We start from the raw sequence: 24,013 nt of genomic DNA on the forward strand, positions 1-24,013 counted from the left end.
TTCTGAGCATTTGAAGGCGTTTGGTAACGGTTCAAAATTTCGATTCCTGGAATAGAAAAAGAACAGAAATGCGTTTGGTAACGGCACAAAATTTCTTTTTATTAATAATATTTAAATATTTATTTTTTTTTCTTTTTATTTTCTTTTCCTCCTTCTCGGCCATGGCCTAGTCGCCGGCCATGTCATCGGCCACAGGCTAGGGGCGGCGAGGGTGAGGGCTGGACCCTCATGGCCTGGGCGAGGGTCGCTCTCGCCGGATCCGGCGAGTGCCGCGACGCCCTCGCCGATGGCCGGCGAGGGCCGGCTGTGTCGCCGGTGGCCCATGGCCGAAGAATGAAGAAGAAGAACAACAAAAAGAACGAGAAAGAAGAAGAAAAAAAAAAATTCTTTTTCAATTCTGATTCTTGTTCCCAGAATCAAGAAAGCTACTTTCTTTTGCTTTTTGGTTATGTTCCAAAACTGATTCTGGGAACAATTTTTTGCAAATTTGTGCCCAGGCATAAAAATTTTAGCAAATGGATTTCTATTTCCAAACTGATTTTGAGAATAAAAGAACAGAAATTTTCACTATTTGGTACTTTATCAAACGAGCCCTAAAAGTTTCAAACCATAAAAGAGGTCAAATCAAGACCTAGACATTATAAAGGGGCAAAGAGATCTCATGGCTCTTTTCTGTACTCGAGGAATCTAAATTTCCATCACGGCCGGTACGGTTATAACAACATATGTTTTTATCATAATTTCAATACGAAACATCATGACACACACATATATATATGTTGAAATTTTTTTCAGTAAATGGCTGTAGTATATAGTTCGCATAGTTTAAGGTGAGTGTTTCATGCCCTCATGCCATGCCGGTTCAATACCTCGAACCCAAGTGCTTTACGCTCTGCACCCACCTCGTCCCTCGTCCCCTGTTTCGCTCATCTTCCGAAGCTCGCAAGGCCACCGCCAGCAATCACAAACCCACCAAGCGAGCCCACAAATCCAAAGCCTCCACCTTCTCCTTCCGGAAATCGGCCCCCACCCCTCTCTTGTCCGATCGCAGGCACCGCCCTCGGACCAAGCTCGAAGCTCTCGATCGAGTGGTCGACGACCTCGAGGCCTCGAAGGCCAATGGCGTCGCCATCGACGTCGGGATCTTCGCTTCCGTTCTCGAGGCTTGCTACCAGTTACGGGCCTTCGACCATGGCGCTCGGGTTCACCGCTTGATACCCACCAACCTGTTGAGGCGGAACGTGGGGTTGTCGTCGAAGCTGCTGCGGCTGTACGCCGCGAGCGGCCGCGCCGGTGATGCCCACGAGGTGTTCGACCAAATGCCCAAGCGGGACGCGTCGGCCTTCGCGTGGAACTCGCTCATGTCGGGGTACGCCGAGCTGGGTCAGTACGAGGATGCCCTCGCGCTCTACTTTCAGATGGAGGAAGAGGGTGTCGAGCCCGACCGGTATACTTTCCCCCGAGTTCTGAAGGCTTGTGCTGGAATTGGGTCTATTCGGATTGGCGAGGCGGTGCACAGGCACGCGGTCCGTACCGGGTTCGTTTGCGATTGCTTTGTGCTCAACTCGCTCGTTGACATGTATGCCAAGTGCGGCGACATTGTTCAGGCTCGCAAGGTGTTCGACAAAATGCCGAGTAGAGATTTGGTTTCTTGGAATACAATGTTGACGGGTTACATACATCATGGGCTTTTGGTGGAGGCGGTGGATTTATTTCATAGGATGCTCCAGGATGGATTTCGGCCGGATTCAGTGGCAATATCCGCCATTCTAACTGGTATTCCATCATTGAAGCTTGGGCTCCAAGTGCACGGTTGGGTTGTTCGGCTAGGATTGGAGTGGACCTTGTCCATTGCCAATTCTTTGATTGTTGTCTATTCTAATCACGGGATGTCAGATAAAGCGAGTTGGGTTTTTGACAACATGGCCGAACGGGATGTTGTGTCGTGGAATGCTATTATATCTGCCCACTCCAAACTCCCTCATGCCCTGTCATATTACGAGCAAATGGAAGGGGCTGATGTTTTGCCAGATTGCATTACATTTGTGGCATTGCTATCCACCCTTGCTCACTTGGGTCTCGTCAAAGACGGTGAAAGGTTGTTTGCAAGAATGAGAGAGAAATATAGAATTGAACCCAGCATGGAGCACTATTCTTGTATGGTTAATCTGTATGCAAGGAAAGGGATGGTTGATGAGGCTTATGCGATGATTGTAGAAAGAATGGAGTTTGAGGCTGGCCCAACTGTTTGGGGAGCTCTGCTGCATGCTTGCTATGTTCATGGCAACGTCGAAATAGGAGAAGTCGCTGCTGAAAAGCTCTTTGAACTGGAGCCAGATAATGAACACAATTATGCGCTTCTAATTAAGATTTATGAGAATGCTGGCAGATTGGATGATGTGGAGAAGATGAGAATTATGTTGGTGGAGCGAGGGCTAGAATTGGAGACTTGCTAGGCTGCACAAAAGGGGAAGGGTTAGAACCTGTGAGATTTCCTTTGTAATATCCTGGAATTTTACATGTACACATCGAAAGGAGCATGTAATTCTTGATCTTGACCCTTGTATGATCTTCCTCTATGGATGGATTGTGACAACAGTCAAGAGATAATTACCTTAAATTTCACTTACCAAAGCTGATTGTTTGAGATGGTTGTGAGAGATTGGTTCGACTGGAACATTCGCAGCTTGGACTACCTCGGGTTAGTACAAGAAGCGGGGAAGTAGGCTTTGTTTGGGATGGAGCAACGACAACGGATTCAATCGGGGAGGCGTGTTGGGTTCATTGACTAGCTAAATTTTCATGCTAAATCAATGGGGTTAGTACAGTACTCACCTTCTGAGCGAACTTCTCTTCACAGTCGCAGGTTTTTCGTGCCTCTTGTTTTGATACATTAGTGAATATCATTGAACGACAAATAGCTATTGGATTGATGCTGAAGCCGAACAGGTAGGATTGATTAATGGACATGAGCTTTCAGATCCCACAACGCCAGTCCCATCGCCAAGCTTTTTGCATCTCATCTTATTCCCATGCGATGAATAGACTTCACATTGCACACAATCACACTGCTTCTGCATGCACTGAAACCAGCGCTCATGAGTCGCGACACTACAGACCAAACATTGCTTAAAGCAACGCGTCCCATGTGCATCAGCTAAAATTACATGAAATGGCAATTATTCTGGAACGTGTCCCATCAGTACGCTGTTTCTGACCAGTTGTCCTTTGTTTATACTACATCGATCAAGGATTATAATAAACTAAGGCACTAACTGTTGCCTTGCATGTGTGTTGGCTTTCGGTTTTTTAGTTATGGTTCGGCTAGATGTTCATAGATTATTGACATTAGCATGGAGTGCATTCGACTGCCCGAAAAAAATACACTTACTGCTCCGTAGATTCGCCGCCTGCATCACTGTGACTCACGAAACTCATTTTTCTTTGCTTTGTCCATTACACTTCCTCAACCTCGCATCCTTTTGTCCTAGGCCCTCAGTCCTGGTGAAATTTCCTCAGGATTTTTATAGTTTGGCTGTTATAATTAGCGATCGATGGTTGAGTAGTTTTTGTGAGAAGCATATGGATACAGAGAGAAGACCCTTAGGTCGGCACATGAAACAATAGGATCAACTTGTTTTACAATGATACAGAGAGAAGACCCTTAGGTTGGCACATGAAATGAAAGGGTAAAACCTGTTTTACCTGCTTTATGCAACTGTCCCTCGTTCTTCTTTCTTTGGAGGCTCCTTTCTCATGTTCATTCTTTCCACATCACTTGGACAACGGGGAACATCCTTCGATGATCTCTTCTTAGGACTCAAAAGAAGCATATGCGGCCTCAGACGGGTTCAATTATTGCTTCGTCATAAGATAATTCGTCGCAAATCCCCTTCGTCTCTTCATGGACGACCTGAATTTGATCGGATCGAAGATGTGAATTTAGTTTAATTTGTGAAAGTTGACCCAAGAAATCATCTAGCTGTCTAAAATACAATTTTTTGGGTCCGCACAAGAGATTACTTTGACACTGCTGCTGTTTGCTAGTACCTAGCGTTATCAACGGGCTCTGACTGCTTCTCCCAAAGGTTGGTCCATCGCACTCACGTCGGCACGACATTGTCGTAATTTACCTGTCTTTAACGACAAGATAGTCTGCCAAATCTCGACATTTCCAGAACCACGTTAGACCTCCACTTCATGCAACTATTATTTTTGTTCAAAGCCCTTCTTTCGTGGCCATTGCCGATTGGCCTAAAATCAGTTCACACGCAGGTACACACAAAATCCGCCCACGTTGGAGCAGTAAGTGTAAACATGCCAAAAAAGAAAGAAAAGAACAACCCCTTTACTTTAATAATTCCGTGAATTGCGTGCATTGAAGATTAGGTTATATATGCACCAATGAGCCTCTAAGTTATGGTCATCTTTCATCCTCTATCTCTCCTCCACTTTCTCTCAATACCTTGTGAAGTTTCTGTAGTCCGAATCAATGGCAAGACTTGCCTTTTTCTTGGTATCGTCCCTCTCCATCTATTTCCACTTCACAGCGGCCGCGACTACTGCTGCTGCCACGAGTACTTCCAGTTACGCAAACTTCGTCAAGTCTTCGTGCAGCGCCGTGCAGTACCCCGCCCTCTGCGTGCAGTCGCTCGCGGCCTATGCCTCGACCATCAAGCAGAGCCCGCAGCAATTGGCCCAGACCGCCTTGGCGGTGAGCTTAGCCCGGGCTCGGTCCACCAAGGACTTCGTCGTGAGAGCGGCCAAGTTTAGGGGCCTCAAGGCGAGGGAGTATGAAGCCATAAAGGATTGCTTGGAGGAGATGGACGATAGCGTGGACCGGCTCGCGAAGTCGGCGAAGGAGCTCAAGAGCGCAGGCGGATCCAAGGGCCAGGATTTCCTGCGGCACGTGAGCAATGTCCAGACGTGGGTCAGTGCCGCGTTGACAGACGTGACTACTTGCCTCGACGGGTACGCGAGCGCAGCCCTGAATGGCCGGTTGAAGACTTCGATCAGGTCCCGCGCGCTTAATGTGGCGCAGGTCACCAGCAACGCGCTCGCTTTGGTCAACCGATACGCCTCGAAGCCGTGATCAAGCAAACGCACCACGAAGCCGTTACGATGTTCCGTCGGAGAATTTTGGGATGTATTTTCCATAGCGATTTGGATCTTGATGCATGTACACATGATCTGGTATGAAAGTCAATGACTTTGGGTTCTGTCGAAACTTTTGGTGACTTCTTTGTCAAACGACATATGGCTATGTAATCAACACGAACCTACTTTGGATGAGAACTTAAAAGTCGCCCAAGTGCATGGCTTCCGAGTCAATCATGAATTGTGCTAACGAGGAGGGAAGTTTAACATATAATGGACGGGAAAATTACCAAAAAAAAGTCTTCAACCTACTGTAATTATGTTAATTCATTCCTAAACCTTTTAATTTGGCCAATTTAGTCCTAAACTTTTCGAAAATTTGCCAATTCAGTCTATCCGGCCAATTTTGATCGAAACTTTTATTGCCTTCTTCGTCAAACAACGTATGGCTATGTAATCGACACGATAACTTACTTTGGAGGAGAACTTAGAGTCGACCAAATGCATGCGTTCGAGTCAATCATGAGGATGAGGAGGGAAGTTTAACGTATAATCCAGGGGAAAATTACCAAAAAAAGTTATAAATTTATTGCAATTGTACTAATATAGTTCTAAACTTTTTAATTTAACCAATTTAATCCTAAACCTTTTGAAAAGTTGCCAATTCAGTCCATCCAGCCAATTTTGATCAGAAATCACTGACGTGAACACCGACCATCTTAGTGGCACCGCCAACATTGATGTGGAAAAATTTTGCAATTTTTTTTTTTATTTTTTTATAATTTTTTTGTTTTGTTTTCTTTCATTTTTTTTCCCTTCTTCCTCCACGATTGCCGACCTCCTCGTTGGCCGGCCACTGGCCATAGGCGAGGGTTGCCCTTGCAGGGGTGAGGTCGCTGAGGCTGGCGAGGGTTGGCCACGCTAGCCTCGAGCCTTGCCAAAGGCCAGCAAGGGTCGACCTTGCCAGCTCGAGCGAGGCTCGCCCTCACTAGATACTGGCAAGGTGACCTCGCTCGGTTGGCGAGGTTAGCCCTTGCCTGTGGTTGGTCATTGGCTATTGAGGTGGCCAGTGACCGCGGAGGAAGAAGGAAAAAAAAAGAAAGAAAAGAAAAAAGAAAACAGCATTTTTTTTTATGAAAATTCAAAAAAATTAAAAAAATTATCTACGTCAGTGCCAGCGGTGCCATGTAAGACAGTCGGTGTTCATTTCAGCGATTTCCAATCAAAATTGGCCAGATTGACTGAATTAGCTAATTTTCAAAAGATTTACGATTAAATTGGCTAATTTAAAAGATTTAAGACTAAATTGACACAATTACAATAGGTTTAGAACTTTTTTGATAATTATCCCTATAATCGAGCGCAACCGAGTAACAACATTCATATAGCCAATCCTACTCGGGTTTGCTTTGTTATTATAGTTGGTACGCTATGCTGATGCCGTTTGACTAACTGTTCATAACTCGTACTAAGGGTCATGCTTAAAGTTCACGCGGTCCAAATGGCGTGTTGCCTACGAAGTAAACTGAGAAACGCCTCCCAATTCGTGCCTTTAGTTCATCGCAGCCAACGTCAATCAAGCAATGTAAAATGAGTTTGACTAAGACTCATTGACTAAAATGCCTTGCCTAGTCACATTTGAGGATGTCTTTTGACATATGAGAAGATTGGACACTACATGCACCAATCGGAGCTTTCGATTCATGAAGAGAACAACGAAATGAATCCTTCATGTTCGTGCAGATTTCGCATGTTTCTCTAAGCAAAAGAGTTTTATCATCGATTTCGAGAAGTTAGCCCGGATGATTAAAGGCCTTTGGCAGCCTTCACGAGCGTGTCGGCTTAAGTTTTTGGCCCCTATTAAGTGTGACTTCTTGAAATTAGGTCACGAGGAAGTAATTTCCAAGAATTGCACAGCGCCGATGTGGATGGCATGCTTTTCGTCGAGATGAAAAGAGATTGACTTAGTTCGACGCATGGATTTTGGTCCATCACATCATCCAATTGTTATGCCCGAAAAAAGAAGAAGAAGAAAATTTTTGATCGATACACCTGCAAAGCACGAGTTTGAATGTATTAAGCACGGTTAACATGTAGAGATTGTAGGACAAGCCCACCGGAGGAGACTGGGTGAGTTAGAACCGTTCTAAAGGGTACATTTGCTTGTCACTGAACTCTGATAAAAAAAAATTATTGACCAAAAAAAAAAAAGCTCTGATAAAATTTCCAATCAGGTGACTGAATTGGTTGTCAATAATGCAATAATGCCCAGATTTCTCGTTTCTCTGCAACATATGAACTTTGATCGAAATGTGTCCAATCTTCTTACAACATACTGATGCGGTGGCCATGTGGCAAGGACGTGGCGTCCTTTTTATATATCCATGAGTCCGCCCCCTTGGCGAGTCACTGAAAATTGGTTACTTTCATGGTCAAACGATATCAATCGATAAATGAAACTTCAACGTGTTGGATTATTGAAATTATAGTTCCGTGACCTGATTGCAAGTTCCATCGAACGAACTATGACCCTCAACTTGTATTTCCAAATTTTATGAAGTTCTTCTTTCTAGTCGAAATGCGTCACAAACAAACATTCGGAAAAATTATCGAAAAACTGTGAGATCTGTCACTGCGAGAATAGTTCCTCAGGGGACAACGGACTTTTTTCCACTAGCCTGTGTAATAACTAGTACTTATCTATTACAACTTAGATGAAAAAATCCCTCCGCAGATGATGGGAACCATTGTCTACCACCGTCGCCACCGTCAACGTTGCATAGTTGGCGACCATCGTAGTCGACCCGCCACCGAATTCCCACTGATTGTCAACCAGCCACTGGTGACTACGGGCCCCGACCCTTACCAGTGGCCGCAATGACTCGAGCCACAACATGTTCGATGGGGGGGTGAGAGAGAGACTTCGAACTTGTAAAAACATGGCAATTTTACGGATCACACTGTTGGCTAATTATGGATCATCCATGATGCCTAGCGCTTTGGTAATACTGGTTTGTATCTTTTGAAAGCAGAAATCAAGCTTTGCTTCCGTGCTGCTCTTATGGGTTTTAGGGTTTAGCAAATTTAACATCTGCCTAGTGATTGCATAGCGAGTCTTTGACCCTCACCTCAGTAAAGCAAATAGGCCTTATAATCTCACGATAGCAATTCCAAACCAAGCCAGCCAAGCATTCTCAATCAAACAGATAACAACTATTCATTTTCTCACGCCCGAAAGTTAGTGAGAAAAAAATAAATCAGAGAAGGTATCTAACTATCGATAGGGGATCGGAACCGTTCTATTAACTAGCCAAAAAGAAGAAAAAACAATAAGCTGCTATACAATTTACCTCAGAAGGATATACCGGCATCATCCAATAACGATACCGACACAATACAAGACGGCATAAACTCATCCCTCTAGCTTTACTCTCAGCTAAATCTGGGCTACTGCTGAAAAGTGCAAAGTCATCTACAATTTTGGTAAATCAAACCTATCTTGACTCACTTTCTCTCTCTCCCGACGAATGCCGAAAAACTAGTAATGTCATGTTAGAAACGACTACCTAGTCTTGTGGGCTTTGGCCAACTTCTCCCTTCTTTTCTTCACAGCCTTGGGGACTTTGTTTTTCCTCGCTTCCCTTTTTTCCTCTTTGACCTTCTTTTTGTTCTCCTTCCTTGCAGCCTTCTTGTCGACAGGAGCCTGCGCCTCAGTTTCGGAAGCCGACTCATTTCCTTCCGAATCTTCATCTACATCTGTATCAGACTTGGACTCACCACCGCAAGCTTTAGTATTATCGCCAAGATCGGTCGGCTTTTCTATAGCATTAGCATCCTCCTTCGTGAGAGCCTGATGTAACCCCGTAATAGTCTTGTAGTACATGTCCCCAGTGTCCTTCCCACTTGTTATCCGAATCACGTCCTCTTCCGCATTTTTCACCGAATCCAGTGACTTTGGTATATATGACTGAAAGAGAGCATAAACAAACAGTTATTAACCGAGGCAATAGTATAAATAACCTGCAATGTCACCTCATGTAATGAAGAATGCAAATTTAGATTACTACTCCCCATAGAGCGTATTATAACATATCTCCATAAAACAAACCACAACTGTGTAAAGCATTTTTTCGGCATCATAAACAAATGCATCGGGTTTCCATTCGAAAAAGTCTCACAAGTAAAAACTGGTGCACCAAGAAGCAGCGACCTACGAACTTGGGCACATGTGGCTTCCACTTGATCTAGAAATTCCTAGGTGCCCTGCAAATTTGGTCCCAGGGCTATATACTATTTCCTTTGACAAGAAAACATCACAGTTCAAAGTTCACTACATAGCCTGTTGAAAATTCATAAACTCAGGGCAGTTAGATCCTGCATCAAAAGCTTGCAAGATGCTATACTGACAGGCATTTACCACCTAAAATTCATGGAATAACATTGACAGAAGAGAGCTTGTTATACCAACTGTATTTTCAATCCAAAACAAAGGTTAAAGGCGTATGGATTAACTAAGGAGACAGAAAATTTGTTAGAAAATGCTGTTATTATCGATGTTTCGTCCCGACAGTTGTTTGTCAATACCAGCGACTTCTCCATGTTAATTCTGGTCCAGGTTCAGATGAATACGATAGTTTCATATATATGAAGTTTGCGGGAATATTGCACCGGACACCTACAGCTATACTATATAGACCTTAAAAAGCTAAGAGTCATAGATCGTTCTAAAAACCAGTTAGCATTGAGTATCAACTCTACTCACAATTCTACCAGTTAAACTCCCATGTGCTAGTTGCACTGCATGTGCACATTGGTGACGAGTCACTTTTTTCCTACTTTTCACCAGGCATGTGAATGTAGGAATTTCCTTCTACTTTTTTCATCACTTAAAAGACCATATCTATGGAAAAAATCACAGACAAATAGCCCAGAACATGAACTTTACGCGCTTTCTGACCAGCCCACCATCATCAGAATTGATGAGCCCACATGGGTATATTAATAACTATCTCTTTACATAATCGCTAATGAGGAAAAAAAGCATAATGCAAGAGTGGAGAAAATGCTGATGTCCCAATAACCTGTACAAAAACGGAGTCCGCAATTTCATCTTCTGGCGACAACACATTTCCTCTCGCCGAAATTCTTTGCTGAATCTGCAATGGAATCAAAGTGTTAAATGAGAGACCACACAAGAGTTCTAAGGATAATGCTGGCTTGAGAAATAAGATCGTGAAATTTAGATCGTAAAGGAATAACCTCTTCCAAATAACTATCAACTGAATCATCAGTTATGGATGAATCAACAATAAAATCAAAGAGCTCCCGGATTGTCATTACGCCAACGCCATGTTTCTTGAAGAAGTCCTGTATATTAGTGACTCATTAACCCATGTTTACTTATGGAGGAAATAAAAATGCCCTTACAAACAAGAAAACTATTCGTTCAGTAGGATAAATCTTACAGAAACATGAAGGCAGTCTTCTCGCAGGAAATCAAGAGCATGAGGATGATCAAGATCAACAGCCTGAGAGACATCAATAATATAAAGGTGCTCCTGCCAAACAGACGGGGAATACAGTCAGTTTTCTAGCACCTTCCACATTCTTAAGTTTCATGACCACATCAAAACAGTAAGCAAAGAAGAGAAATGTAAGCTCACCTCAAAATATAGTATGTTATATTCACTCAGATCTCCATGAACAAGTTTGCAATTCTGATACAATGTTCTCATAGCAATAATCAGCTGACAAAAGAAAACTTATGTCAGTTATAGTAAACAGGCCTCCAGCAAAATATAACGTGAAAGTAAAAATAAATACCTAGTCTTTTTTGCAAGTGATAGGGTCATTAATCATAGATTCAAATAAGGAAAAAGACGGCAACTACCCACTTCCACATCCACCCACCCCCTTCCTCTCTTCCAAAAAGAAAAAAAGAAAAGAGAGAAAATATAAGAAAAGGAAACCTCGCAATCTCTCTTGCAGAACATTAAATGGCGTCTCTCACTTGCTCACAGTGCATCTACTTCACATCAAACATCACAGTTCACGGTGACATGACCCATAGTTACCAAATCACTATAAAGCGCAACAGAAATGCTGACAAACCTCTCGATAACATTCGCGCAACTTGTCCAAAGACAAAGCAGCATCCTTAAGACGAGGTGCAGCCCAACCCGCCTTGCCTACAATGAGAAAATTAAACAAAATATATCATAACTAACTCCTGTAACTTTAATAAAGCTGAAAGCCAAAATGAAAAGAGGAAATCGTAATGTAACTAGAAAAGACTGAAGATCCATTGACTAGGGCAAAGGTATCCACAATATGCTAATGACCTTCCCAGACACTATCAGTAGTAGTCAGTAAAATGCTTATAAGCATGAAAATTAGGTACGGAATACATAAAATTATTAAAAAGGAGAATCCAATTTTGGTTTTCTTTTTTTTTTTTTGGGTGAAAAGTCCACTCTCTGCTTTATTGGTATAAAGAAAAGCTGGATATCTTTAAGCAGATTTTGATAGAAGGTGATGATGCTCACTTCTATGAATACTAGGCCCAAAATGCTTCTCGACCTATGAGGACGCATATTAGTGTACAGTGTACACTAGTTTCCGAAATATGCTCCTGATGACATTAGTATCTTAGGTTATGCCTATAATTTGTAGGAACAACTAGCCATCTGTAAATGCTCAAACTGAATCGGTGAGCAATTACTATGAGCAAAAATTTAAAACAAGAGGATGATGAGTCCTGCAGTACACATAAATTCCAATTGCAACTTTTGGAAGTGAAAAAGAATATGCACAATCATGGATATCCAGAAAGAATACCTATGAAATCCATGACAAGAACATGAAGTTTCAAAAGATGAGGAGTTGGACATCTAATTCCAGCTGCCTTCAGCCTGCATGCGTTAGCAAAGTCATCACATAACATGCTCCAATCAACTCTTGTAAGAAAAACAATACCTAAACAGCCTTCCTAAATTAATTTTTTACCCATGTCTGAGAACAGATTTGTAAAACCAGGAGAAGATATATAGGCAAAAGAATTGCAAGTACTGCATTTTTCACATGAAAGACACCAACTTGATCATCATTTTTTGTTGAAAAAAAACAGAAGATTAAATTGTTCAACTGTAAAAGAATAGCACTCGCCTCATAAGATTCCTCATTTCCTTTTCAGCCCATGTTTTTACCATTTTCCTGGGATTATGCTTGCCATACGCATGTCTGAAACGAAAATCCCCTTGAACATACCGATCTCGGTCCCTGCATGATTTCACAATAGAGAAGTGAAGTAAATCATTACTAAAAATTAGCAGCAGCAGAACAAAACTCACATGTGAATTAAATTTGTCAAACATAATCTAATCGATGAATGCCCATAGAAGTTAGAAAGATCTTAGCTTTGGAGAAGGCCATGTTCATACAGCTTTGCTTAAATGTATGCCAATTATTGACTAGCTGAGAGAGACAATTAGATCCCGATTCCCATCAGTTCTTATAACGTTGGCACAATCTCTCCTCCATACCTGTCAGCAGGCAGACTCCCCAGCTATAATTATCCTTGCTTATCTTTCCCATTTCCTTTGACTTTATTAGTTTCCGACTACTCATTATGGCAGAGGCTATAGGACCAAAGGAGTTAACTCAAGGTTTAACATGGTAAGATGAATGATCTGTAACAAAAGGAGAAAATGCATAGTGCTAATCAGTCAACACGATAGTGAGTTGCATGACACGAGATGAGTCAAGGGAACAACTGCAGATAACTGGTCACTAGAGAACTTCTGGGAGGTGAGACAATTATCACAGCTCTACTCCGAAGGATTCTGTTTGTGGGTGTAAATCACAGTACAGTTTGGCATTCAAATATAGGTAGCTATATGCTGGAATGCTCCAAGGATTAGAAGGCAGACCACCATAGCCAGTAAGAACCACTCCCACCTGCTCCAGTTTCTTATCTTCAACATCTGTAGTTTTTCATGATATCAACTTCAGAGGAGTCATCTAATATTTAGACCCTTTGGTAACAGGAGAACAACTCAACCTCGATAACTCGATGACATAGGCTTGGATTTATAAGAATTAAGGTTCTCACTGCTGTGGTAAAAAGCATCAAGAGAGCACATTACATTGAAGGAGAGCAAAATGAAAGAAAAAACAGAAATTGGACAGGCAGATACAGTTGAGAATTTTCTCAGCACAGAGGAGGCCTGAGATCTCAGATTTGTAACTCCTGTACATTGATGAGGTTGTGTCCATGGCCTCATGCCATGATAAAAGAAAATCATTCAATAACAAATAGAAGGACGAGTAAAACCTACCATAAACTAAATGCACGAAACACCACTTCTAAATCAACATTGTAACATTGAAGAAAAATCACATTATGAACTAAGAATAACTCCTTTTGGCCAATTAATGGAGAAAAGAACTTACAGTAACTCCTAAAAAAAGAAAAAAGAGAAAAAGTAACTAGCCAAAGAAATAAGCCAACATTCTCCATATTCTAGCAGTGACCGCCATCATAACAAACAGAACTTGCATATCCATTGTCAATTCAAGAAAGAATAAAATCACAAACTTGTAGCAAATGCAGTATTGCACTTTTGAACACCCATGCAGGGGCCTTACAAACAAATAAAACTATGACACTTACTTGAACACCAGCACTGAAGTCTTGTAGACTTTGATTGCCAATTCTTGTCCATCAGATTTTGTTGCATGATAGACATTTGCCTATAAAGGTCAGAGTGACAAAAGGGTCAAGAGACTATGCATTAGCAGCAAAAATATTAACAAGTAAAAACGTGAAACTATAACAATGATGTGGAGAAGTTCCACCTACAATCAATTGGTAGAAAAAAGAAAGTAGTGAATATTGCTGACAGTAGATGACAACATACTTCTTTGCCAGTGGAAATGCAACCATTTATATCATTAAATACTTGACGGTTGAGCATCTTGAAGAGAACCATCCGAGTCCTCTGATCAATGGCCTGCACAACCATACAAACAATTCCATGAGAACTTCTCAGAGATGTTACCATAGCTTCAGAAACTAATAGGAGTAGGGTGGGGCACCGTAATCTCAATAACTTTTAGAAGTGGTCTAACTTCTGAATGGTCATTGCAAGAGGGGACATGAACCAATGCATACACCCATAAAAAAGTTTACTCAGCTATGGTTAAGTCAAGCTCAAATAATGATTTAGCAAAGAGACATATTAAGTTTGCAATAGGCTTCGTTCCAACTTCAAAATTTTTGATGATTAAATTAAAGTAACTATAGTTTGTTTTCCTATATCCATGAAGCACAATAAATTCTGGAAATTAATTGCACCCAAGATTCATGCCGAGTACAGAAGATTTGACCCTGGGATAGAGGTGCAAAGCAAGAGGAAGGAGGCCAATGAGGACATTTTAACAGGGGACATATTGTCTTAAGATGATCCAAGCAACAGATTACACTTAATACAGTATAGAAAATTTTAATGGAAATATTCTACCAAACAATTAGTATAAATTTTCGATCTTTTGACTAAATGTATTTTACCTGCTCGACAGTTGCACGATCAGCTTTCTCATGACTTTTAATTTTGCCAACAGCCATATCCCGCACACTTTCTCGAATTGAAGCTGTCACTGTGCTGGACATGCCGACATTCACCCTTCCCTCCCACTCCTGCAGTTTTCATTCGCACAATTCATTCTTTCAACAAGTTAAATACTCAGCAAAACAAAGAAGCTAGAGAATATCAGTGTCCACCAAAACATGTTGAGAGGCAAAAGTAAGTGGTAGAACTAGCACACTATATATCAACACATGCTTATTCAAGCATCAAAAGTTCCGACCTAAAAAAAATACCATCAAAATGTAGATTAGCTTATGTTTACGTGCCAACCAAATTGATGACAGCATGAACTCAACATTCTTTTTTTGGGGGAAAAGGGGAAAATGTTTGAAAATTTAAAGTTTTTATGAAGTTCTATCACAATTGTGGAGGTTGGTGAAACATGAAAGTGTAGACAGCTGAAACAGGAAGACAGTGAAAAGGAGATTCACTACTATCATCTACCTGACTGTTACCGCAAGTAGACCTGGTGCAGACAAGGTATTTGTTTCAAGCATTGCCACTCAATAAGCATACATCAATTGTAGAATATGCTAGTGAAGCCTATAAAGAGCCTCTCGTTGCACTAAAGGCAGGACTTAAGAACTTCAATGAGAAGTCTTAGCTTCACTGGTCTGGTAATTGATCAAAACTGCGCAATCTCGGAAAGCAACCACTCTGAGCAGCACATTGCTCTACCCACAATATACCAGTACAAAATTAATCACTAGATTATCCAGCCCTTTCCAAAGAACAGCAACTAAAAAGAGAAACCAACCCTTCTATATTTTAAAAACTCCTCCTTGTTCATTTTTATCTATAAGCTCATTTAGGATGCTAACCCTATGCTTCAGAGTTTAATCTTGTTGTAACGATGATGCCACATTTTTCTCCTCCAATTTATTCAAGCATAAAGTGGTGTTCTAACCTCCCCTCGAAAAGAAACAGAAAGTGACTTTAGGCTATTCAAGCAAGCCAAACATGTTGTAATCATCAAAGAAAATCTCTAATCACCAACAGCAGAAAGGAGACATCAAGTTTCACTTCTAATTGTCCAAGGGACTTAGCAACATAAAAAGAACAAGCACGCCTCTGAATTACAAACTACAAAAAGGATAGTCAAGCAACAAGAGAGAAGAAGTCTAAGGACCTCCAAAGGGGAAGCGCGGACATGAGTGGTGAGTTTCTGGCTCCGATTGAACAGGGGTTGAAGCGTGGACGACCGGGCACGCGTGTGGAGCCCTCCGTGAGCGTTCGGACGCCGCGAATTGGGAGCGAAGGCTCCGCCCACCGCTTCTCCGCCGTCTTTCAAGTCCAACCATTCCAGCGCGTTCTCGATTTCGGAATCCGACGACCACGCCTCCTCCTCGTCGTCTTCTTCTTCTTCTTCTCCAACTTCCGCTACTCTTCCTTCTTCCCCTTCTTTAATTCCTCCATTCATTGTTTCTAATCCTACTTCCTCCAATTCCTCTTCCTGCATGGACGCTCTGTTGCAGCCGAACATCAAGTTCCGAAAGGAAAAGCTCTTTGAGGCTGGTGACAATGTGAACGTAGAGAGAGAGGAGAGAGAGAGAGAGAGAGAGAGCGAGCTACCTGAAAAGGGACGCGAAGGAGCTGCAACGGACTCGAGGGACGGAGCTTTGCGGCGCAAGCGGCGAGCTCAACTGAAGCGGCGGCTGAGGACGACGGAGCTTTGGCGGCTGAGCGACCCGACGGGCGGAGGTGGGTGAAGGAAGGAGAGCGGCGGCGGCGACTGTGTGTGGGGCTGGGGTGAACTGAACGAAGGCGCGCAGGCAGGGGGCAATAACGAGGAGCCGCCGAACGTACGGACCGGTTCAATTCGATATCCCAATCCCCCAAAAGGAAGAGCCGGTTTAAAACCGGTTCGGTTTAGTGAACTATTGTTTTTTCCACCTTTCCGAAAAAAAAGATAATAGCACAAACAGTCTTTAAATTTTGACCAAATATGTAACGTGATCTCTAAATTTTTAATGCCCAATGTGATTCATGAACTTTTATGATCCCTAGACTTTTGTTACATTCAGTGTAGTCCTTTCATTAATTCAAGTTTAGGGACTAAATTAAACATGTACAAAAAATTCAGGGACGATATTAAATAAATTAAAAGTTTATGGATCACATTGCATATCTTGACAAAGTTCATGGACTATCATTTTTCCTACCAAAAACCCTTTCTTTGTCCCTTTCAACGGAGCGCCTCTTTCTCCTCCTCTGTAGCTGGAGAGATCAAATATGTTCAACTTCGAATACCCAATAACAAAATCTCAAGGCTGGATAAGTGGGTAATGGATTTCATGCAGCAAAAGCCGAACTCACTCTCTGGAGAAGCTACTCGCCGGTTTGCTATGGAGTATGCGGAAGCCCTGTGGCTCTCTCGTCTTCCGGTCACGTAGGCCCACACCGTGTGGAATCACTGACCAAGCAGAATCAGTAGACAGCGAATTCAAGCGTAGGAACCCAACCCGGAGCCAAAAGATAGCATGATAAAAAAGAGCATCCCTTACTACAGGCAATGGAGCCCGCCGGAAAAGGGAAGCTTGAAATTCAATGAAGTTTGCCTTGGTGGGATCTGTCGCAACACCTCTGGCCGAGCAGTAGCTGGGTTTGCCGGCCAAGCTCGTCGCCACTTGAATTAGGGGCGTAGGGTGTATGGGCACTGGCACGTTGCAGATTGGTTAGCAAAAGCGCAACGCAAAAAGAGACCCTACCTCCTGAGTGGATGTCTATCCCACCGCCGGCTCTATGGGATTTGTTATGTTCAGAGAGTCACAATCTTTATTATTCTTTCAATTTATGATGAATGAATGAAGCTCTTTTCCAACCCAAAAAAAAACCCCTCTCTTAGTCCTTCCATAAGTAAATACACCGCCTTGTTCGGATCTCTATCAAAATTCTAAATGAAATTTCGACCTACTCTCTCTAACATGACAATCACTATCGAAGTCTTAAACAACCTCTCTTACCTTTGTCTTTTATCCAAAGGTCATCGTGGGTTTTCTTCTTTTCGACACGAGAATTTTAACATGTGATGTGTGTTTGATAGGATTTGAAGAGAAAAAATCGCGCGGAATGAAAATATTTTCACTTCGGTCGTTACCCATACTTATTTATTTTATTCTTGGAGATCTCTCGTGAGACTAAATAAAAATGTTGGACAAGCCTTCATTAACTAATTTTCCCCACCAAAAAGAGTCTTAGATTTTTCTAAATACTTGTCGTGCATCAGTTGTATAACAAAAAATAAAATTTGGCCTTTGAAAATCAGTTTAATCAAGCTTTAAACTAGCTAACAGCAAGGACTAAACACAAAAGGGAGCATAAATTAGTCAAGGTTCAAACGTTAGGAAGCAGCTGCCTCACATTGGTGATGTGCTTTACATTTTCGTGATGTGACATATCTCGGACCAAAATGTAAAGCATGTCACCGATTTGATTCGAACCTGTCATTTTCGAACACAATGACAACTGGGTATTTTGATTCGAAACTGTCATTTTCGAACACTATTCATTTTCGAACACTTTGGATTGAAACTTGCGAGAAACTATCATTTTCGAACACATGGGATTGAAAAATGAGGTCTCGATCGACCTCATTTTTCAATCCTAAGTGTTAAACCAACGACCTCATTTTTCAATCCTAACAATCCTAAGTGTTAAACCAAATTTGGTTTAACACTTAGGATTGAAAAATGAGGTCGATCGAGACCTCATTTTTCAATCCCAAGTGTTCGAAAATGACCAAATTGTTCGAAAATGACAGTTTCTTGTAATTTTCAATCCAAAGTGTTCGAAAATGACAGTTTCGAATCAAAATACCCACATCAACATTTTGGTGATAATCTGCAAAATTCAAGACCGCGTCAATTATGAGTGGGGAAAATGGCCACCTCTCTCTCTATAAAATGCACGAGCAAAGCCCTTTCACTTCACCTTACAAATCCCATACATAAAACAGAAGGTCCTTATTAGAATACGTTCAGGCGAGGTGGAGGAGCTGCTACCAGAGAAGCAGTCTTCAAATCCTTCGTCCCTACACAGTGCTCCCCTTCTCCAGGACATGGCCGATGATATAATGACACCTCAGAGGTACGTGATTCATTCGTGTGAATATGCTCTTAAACACTTTGCTTAGAACGTTGATTGAGTAGCCAGTTTTTTTTCTTTTTCTTTCTTTGGAATCTATTTTTCTTTCTTGATTCGCCATAGGGACGACGAGCAACCACCACGTCAGCAACATCAGGAAAGTTTTGGCTCAACCAAGAGGTTTCATATTGTGTTTACCTCATTCAAGCTGCTCGCCATTATGCATTTCAATTCGCAGCGTATCGAGGTGCTGAACCACACAGTTTTACAGTTTTACATCATTTGTGAAGTCATCTACTTTATAGCACTGATCCAAGTGACCGGACCCGCGGGCTCGAACCTGATATACCAGTATTTGTACATTGTTTTCGGGACTCTCAGCGCTGAGTTGCTTCTCTGGACTAGCCTATCTCTAGTCATGTGGCTGGTAATCAATATGTGCTTGCTAGTGTTTGCTTTTGACATCATCCGGTGTGTTCGCACGAGTTTCCAACCGCCTTCAAGAGATTGTTCAACCGTTTGACGATGCCCCGACTTTTGAAGTTCAGTTTGATATTTGAAACTCATACAATCATATCGTGTTTGTGTATCAATCTTGTTGCTTGTCATTTGGAATAAATCTTCAGATTTAGGAAGAGAGAATGTTATCATATACATGTTTTGTATTTGGTGACCCTTATCTTATTGCCATGTAATGTTTTATTTTTAAGTTTTTTGACAGAGATAGTGATATAGTTGGAGCTTTTATCTACTGATACTAATTGATATTTGACCCAATATTTTTACCCTAGTTAGTATAATGTCTCTAGAATCTTGTGTATAAATTTCACGACTTTTCGGGCCCATTTGATAGGTCGAACTCGTTTTCTTCAGAAGCATGTCCGCGTAGCTTATCTTATTCGAGTTATTATTTGATGATATAGTCAATGTTTGACTTGATATTTTTACTGAAGATAGTAAATTGTTTGTAGATTTTACGTCTTTTGAAGCTCATTAGGTGGGACGAAAATGTTTACTTTCGGGACACGTCCATTGTCATGTTGCGTGGACCTTATATTGGCAATATAATATGGTTCATTAATCGGAATATTTTTTTTGGCTTTTGATCCTTTCTTTTTCCTTCTATTATAGTGTCATTGGTGTCTTTTGCTTAAATTTTGTGACCTTTTGGTGTGTGTATATATACACACACATTTATTTTATGCACGGATAATAATATCCTACAAAAGAAACAATTAAGGTGCCATTCTTCAAATAATTGCAATAGGGATGCCAACACTTTCCCTTAGCGAGATTGACTTCCGAACCCATGCACTCTAAACAAAGTTTTTGTGCCCAAATCATACCAGATAAAAGATTGGTGGCAACTCCCTTTTTTGTTATTTATTTACATTTGTTGTTGACATTAGTTTTACCTATATATATTTACATATATATAAAATGTAAGCAAGTACAATAGAATTTTCGGATCTAGTTACTTCACTAAAAGTCTCTATTCTCTATTCTCTCATCTTTTTGATAGAATATTTAAATATTAAATCACGCCTTCATCTAATCACTTAAATTTTAAGAAAAGTTGATTCTGATCCCACAAAATCTCATATGGTATTAGAATAGAATTTACACAATTTTCTTCATTAAAAATACATCAAATGTGCAGAAATTACACGATTCTCTTTTCCGCATTATTTTTATACGATATGTTGGGTCAAATCATGCTTATGGCAAGTTCTCGTCACGGTCATTTACGGAAAAAGAAAGTTAAAACTAATATGTATGTTTCTGTTAAATTCTTAAAATCAAGACCCCATGAAGCATGTCATGAAAGAGTGGCGTTTGTGGTTGAATCGTACTTCTGCGTTGGCTTTGATTGATGTATGTGCCAATTTTTGTTTTCTTTTTCTTCTTTCCAGTCTATGTTTAATAAACTTAACCCAAAAGGATCTCCCCATAAATTCCATTATTATCTCTATATAATAAAGCAAATCCAAAGATTACTTCAATCTCAAACTTTTTACCTATGAATTCCTTGAAAAAATCCATGATGAACTATAATTAACATAATCGAATGACGAAATCGCTATTTTGAAAGTATCTCACATTTCCCATAACGATAATTCCTCGAATTTCTACCAATCTGCCAAACTACAATCTATTTTTTTTTTCCGTTTTGGATAAATTAAATTCTCTCTCTCTTTTGTTTCGAAGAAAGATTAAAGTTATCTGCTAAAATAGACCAAGTATTTCGACAACATTCTTTTTATACATTTGATTCCTCCTTATATCGCTTCACACGATGGCGTGTGTGCTTTTTGCTAGCAATAGCCTAATGGGGGGCAATTGCACTAAGTCAAACCTTTTAGCACTTTAAAAACAGGTTCTTTGAAAGTTGCTCTGCAGGAAAATCAAGGCGACGACACGAGACGAAAGTGTGGTGGTGGGGCTAAAAGACCCTTTGAACAGTTAAAAGGAAAGAAGCTATCATGTTTTTGCGCCATCACATAACAATGTCTAGTGGCAACTTTCCGCGGCCAATCTTGTGAACCTTTTACACTCTCCCACAAGTCTGATTCCCATATACAATTCCTGAATTTGGTGAACCTTACCTTATTGCCATTTTATATGTACACAATTATTCGAATTTCGTCTTAGTTCTTTTTCTTGGCCAAATCGGTTTTTTCTAGAGGTAACAAAATGGGTCCGCTAACCCATTTTTCCATTCATATTTGCTGGGTTGAATATAAAATGAGTCGCTTTAATTTTATCAAATGAGTTATAAGAAACAAGGATCGATTAACAAAGGGTCTGAATGAATTTGACTCAGATTATATTTAAGGTAAGGTCTATATATGTTACTATTTCATTTCTCACACTTTTGTAATCTTTATTTTCCTCCTTCCGAGGAAAGATCTATAAGAGTGATTTCAATAATTTATTTTGATAGATCCATGATTTTTTTTTTCTGGGTGACTCGTCACAAATTACATGTACGATTATTAAACTTTGATATTTATAAATCCACAACCAAAGTGCATAAAGAAGAACAATTTTAGACGGATAACTCTAATGAGAATACTAAACATCACATTCTACACCAAATGGAAAGATGAAACTTATTGAGACTCTCATAAAACTCAAATACACATCTTGATCGTTTAAGCTTATTTTGGCCGCGAACAACTGATTTGATCCGTTCGACTGCATCATAAAAACATCATGCTGATCATTTAACTTTTGTCCACACGGTAAGCCTCGTAGTTACCATGGACTACAGTACCAAGACCATTTCAGATCTTGGAACAGCTTTTTTGCATAGCTTACCAATCAAATCCAGCATTACAACCGCAAAATTTGACATCTCACGGCGGAATGCCAACCATTTCTCGATGAAAAAAGTTTCTAATTAATATGTATAATCAGGCTATCGTCTGCATCAGATTAAGGACATGTTTGCGTATGCTTCAACACAAAGCAAAAAGTTTCTCGCCTGAATTTATAACATCATCCAAATTTCAGAAAATCACGAAAAAAAAGTTATATATTAATTTACTTGTCAAAGTTTGTATAGTTTTAGGTGTTACGGGCTAAGGAAAAAAGTCAATATGCATCCGTTGTAACTGTTGTATTAAGCAAAAAGTAGAAGCCTATACATACATGCCTTAAATATTCAGGACAATCTGAAGCAAGCGAACTGAAACAGATAACTGCAAGTATGCCACACAACTTCACATTGTTGCTCCATGGTTCCAATCCAATCCCTTCCAACTTGGAAGTTCCAAGTGCAACCCATAGGATGCTCCGAGCAAAAGCGCTTGCTGTCGTTGAAGAGCACGTGCATTGCTTTAATCCATCAGGCTGAACTTCTGTATGCTCCCGCGGCAAAGGAACAATCGCGTGCCGATTACTATTTATGTGCTCTTAGAATCGGAAAGTGTCCATGATCCAAGTGTCAAGACTATTTGGACGATCACATTGTTCCTTAATTTTGAATTTGCAATGATTCTTCTACACGGTAGCCGTGCATACACAATGGGCATGGCGCTGCATTTCTCAGTTCATTTGCTAGAACCAAGTGCCGATGGCAATGGCGATGCCGCTGCTCGTGGCAACTGGTCCTTTCTTTTCCCATAATATACTTAGGCTCCATTTGTTTCACAAAAATGTACAATTTTTGGAAAATATTTTCCAAAAAGTTAATTTTCAAGAAAATGACAATAATTTTCGATGTTTTGGCTTGAACTTGAAAATGAACTAAAAAACATTTTTTACCGTTTGGTACAGAAAATTTGATTTGATTTTCCTGGGGAAAATTACCAAAAATTTAGTATTTTTCATTTGTATTTTCTTTTTCCTTCTTCTTCAGCCAGTCGTTAGCCATGGCGACGGCTGGCGAGACTCGAGCTCACTGTCGCTAGAGTTCGGCGAGGCTCGAGCTCGCCTGTGGCTGGTTGTCGGCCGAGAAAGAAGCAAAAAGAAAATAAAATAAAAAGAAAGAAAAAGAAAATTAAATAAAATAAAATAATTAAAAATTCCAATTTAAAAAAAAATAAAAAATAATTAAAATGAGTGCACAAGAGGAAAACGTGCTTGGTCTGGGTGAAAGAAAAATGAGGGAAAATGATTTTCTCTTCATCATTTTTCCCACTTTTGAAGGTGCTTTTTCCTATGACGGAAATTGTTTTCCTTGACTATTTATTTTTTGTAAACCAAACGCCGGAAAATTCAGAAATTTTTTTGTGGGAAATTGTTTTCCGTAGAACAAACGGAGCCTTGTGCATGCAATTTATTAAGTCATGGTTAACAAGTTGTCTTATGATGTCGACTCATTACAACATGTCCACTTCATTAGATGTTACACACAACATGGGGACCGTGGAGCCTCGACCAATTTCCAGAGCCAACCTCCAAAACGATCAAATGGTAGCGAAAGGAATTTGGGGATGCAGACCGATCGTAAAATTGTTGCCCCACCCTGGGCAAAAAAGGAATTTGGACAAAAAAGGAATTTGGGAATGGCAGACCGACCGTAATATTGTTGCCCCACCATGGGCAATTTGGGCAAAACAGGAATTTGGGTATGGCAGACCGACCGTAAAATTGTTGCCCCGCCATGGGCAAAAAAGGAATTTGGGCAGAAAAGGAATTTGGGGATGGCATACCGATCGTAATATTGTTGCCCCACCATG

General features: G+C 40.7%; 3 protein-coding genes across 3 annotated transcripts; 2 read left to right on the forward strand and 1 right to left on the reverse strand.

Annotated features, from left to right (window-relative positions):
• Positions 1-536: 536 nt before the first annotated feature.
• LOC115690488 (pentatricopeptide repeat-containing protein At4g25270, chloroplastic) lies at positions 537-2,634 on the forward strand. The gene has a single exon (XM_030616833.2). It carries the CDS (start codon positions 855-857, stop codon positions 2,454-2,456), a length of 1,602 nt encoding a protein of 533 aa, XP_030472693.2. The 5' UTR covers positions 537-854; the 3' UTR covers positions 2,457-2,634.
• Positions 2,635-4,425: 1,791 nt separating this feature from the next.
• LOC115690503 (21 kDa protein-like) lies at positions 4,426-5,227 on the forward strand. The gene has a single exon (XM_030616859.2). It carries the CDS (start codon positions 4,493-4,495, stop codon positions 5,090-5,092), a length of 600 nt encoding a protein of 199 aa, XP_030472719.1. The 5' UTR covers positions 4,426-4,492; the 3' UTR covers positions 5,093-5,227.
• A 3,155-nt stretch (positions 5,228-8,382) lies between these two features.
• On the reverse strand, positions 8,383-16,487 carry LOC115690500 (uncharacterized). The gene is made up of 13 exons (XM_030616851.2): positions 16,317-16,487; positions 15,874-16,210; positions 14,666-14,794; positions 14,016-14,108; positions 13,769-13,848; positions 12,262-12,375; positions 11,935-12,008; positions 11,209-11,285; positions 10,761-10,844; positions 10,563-10,655; positions 10,357-10,464; positions 10,179-10,253; positions 8,383-9,064 (listed from the first exon to the last, which is right to left on the reverse strand). The coding sequence occupies exons 2-13, from the start codon at positions 16,201-16,203 to the stop codon at positions 8,660-8,662; spliced, it is 1,662 nt and encodes a 553-aa protein (XP_030472711.2). The 5' UTR covers positions 16,204-16,210; positions 16,317-16,487; the 3' UTR covers positions 8,383-8,659.
• Between the last annotated feature and the right edge of the window lie 7,526 nt (positions 16,488-24,013).

This window comes from Syzygium oleosum, unplaced genomic scaffold (genome assembly GCF_021117445.2).
Source record: "Syzygium oleosum isolate NSW1041296 unplaced genomic scaffold, Sole_v2.1 Sole_v2.14, whole genome shotgun sequence".
NCBI lineage: Eukaryota > Viridiplantae > Streptophyta > Magnoliopsida > Myrtales > Myrtaceae > Syzygium > Syzygium oleosum.

Coding starts and splice junctions, on each gene's coding strand:
- LOC115690488 (XM_030616833.2), top strand. CDS start 855: ATGCCGGTTCAATACCTCGAACCCAAGTGCTTTACGCTCTGCACCCAC.
- LOC115690503 (XM_030616859.2), top strand. CDS start 4,493: ATGGCAAGACTTGCCTTTTTCTTGGTATCGTCCCTCTCCATCTATTTC.
- LOC115690500 (XM_030616851.2), bottom strand. CDS start 16,203: ATGCAGGAAGAGGAATTGGAGGAAGTAGGATTAGAAACAATGAATGGA. Junction 14,795..15,873: donor TCCGCGCTTCCCCTTTGGAG/GTCCTTAGACTT, acceptor TGAAAACTGCAG/GAGTGGGAGGGAAGGGTGAA. Junction 14,109..14,665: donor ATCGTGCAACTGTCGAGCAG/GTAAAATACATT, acceptor ATGGTTGTGCAG/GCCATTGATCAGAGGACTCG.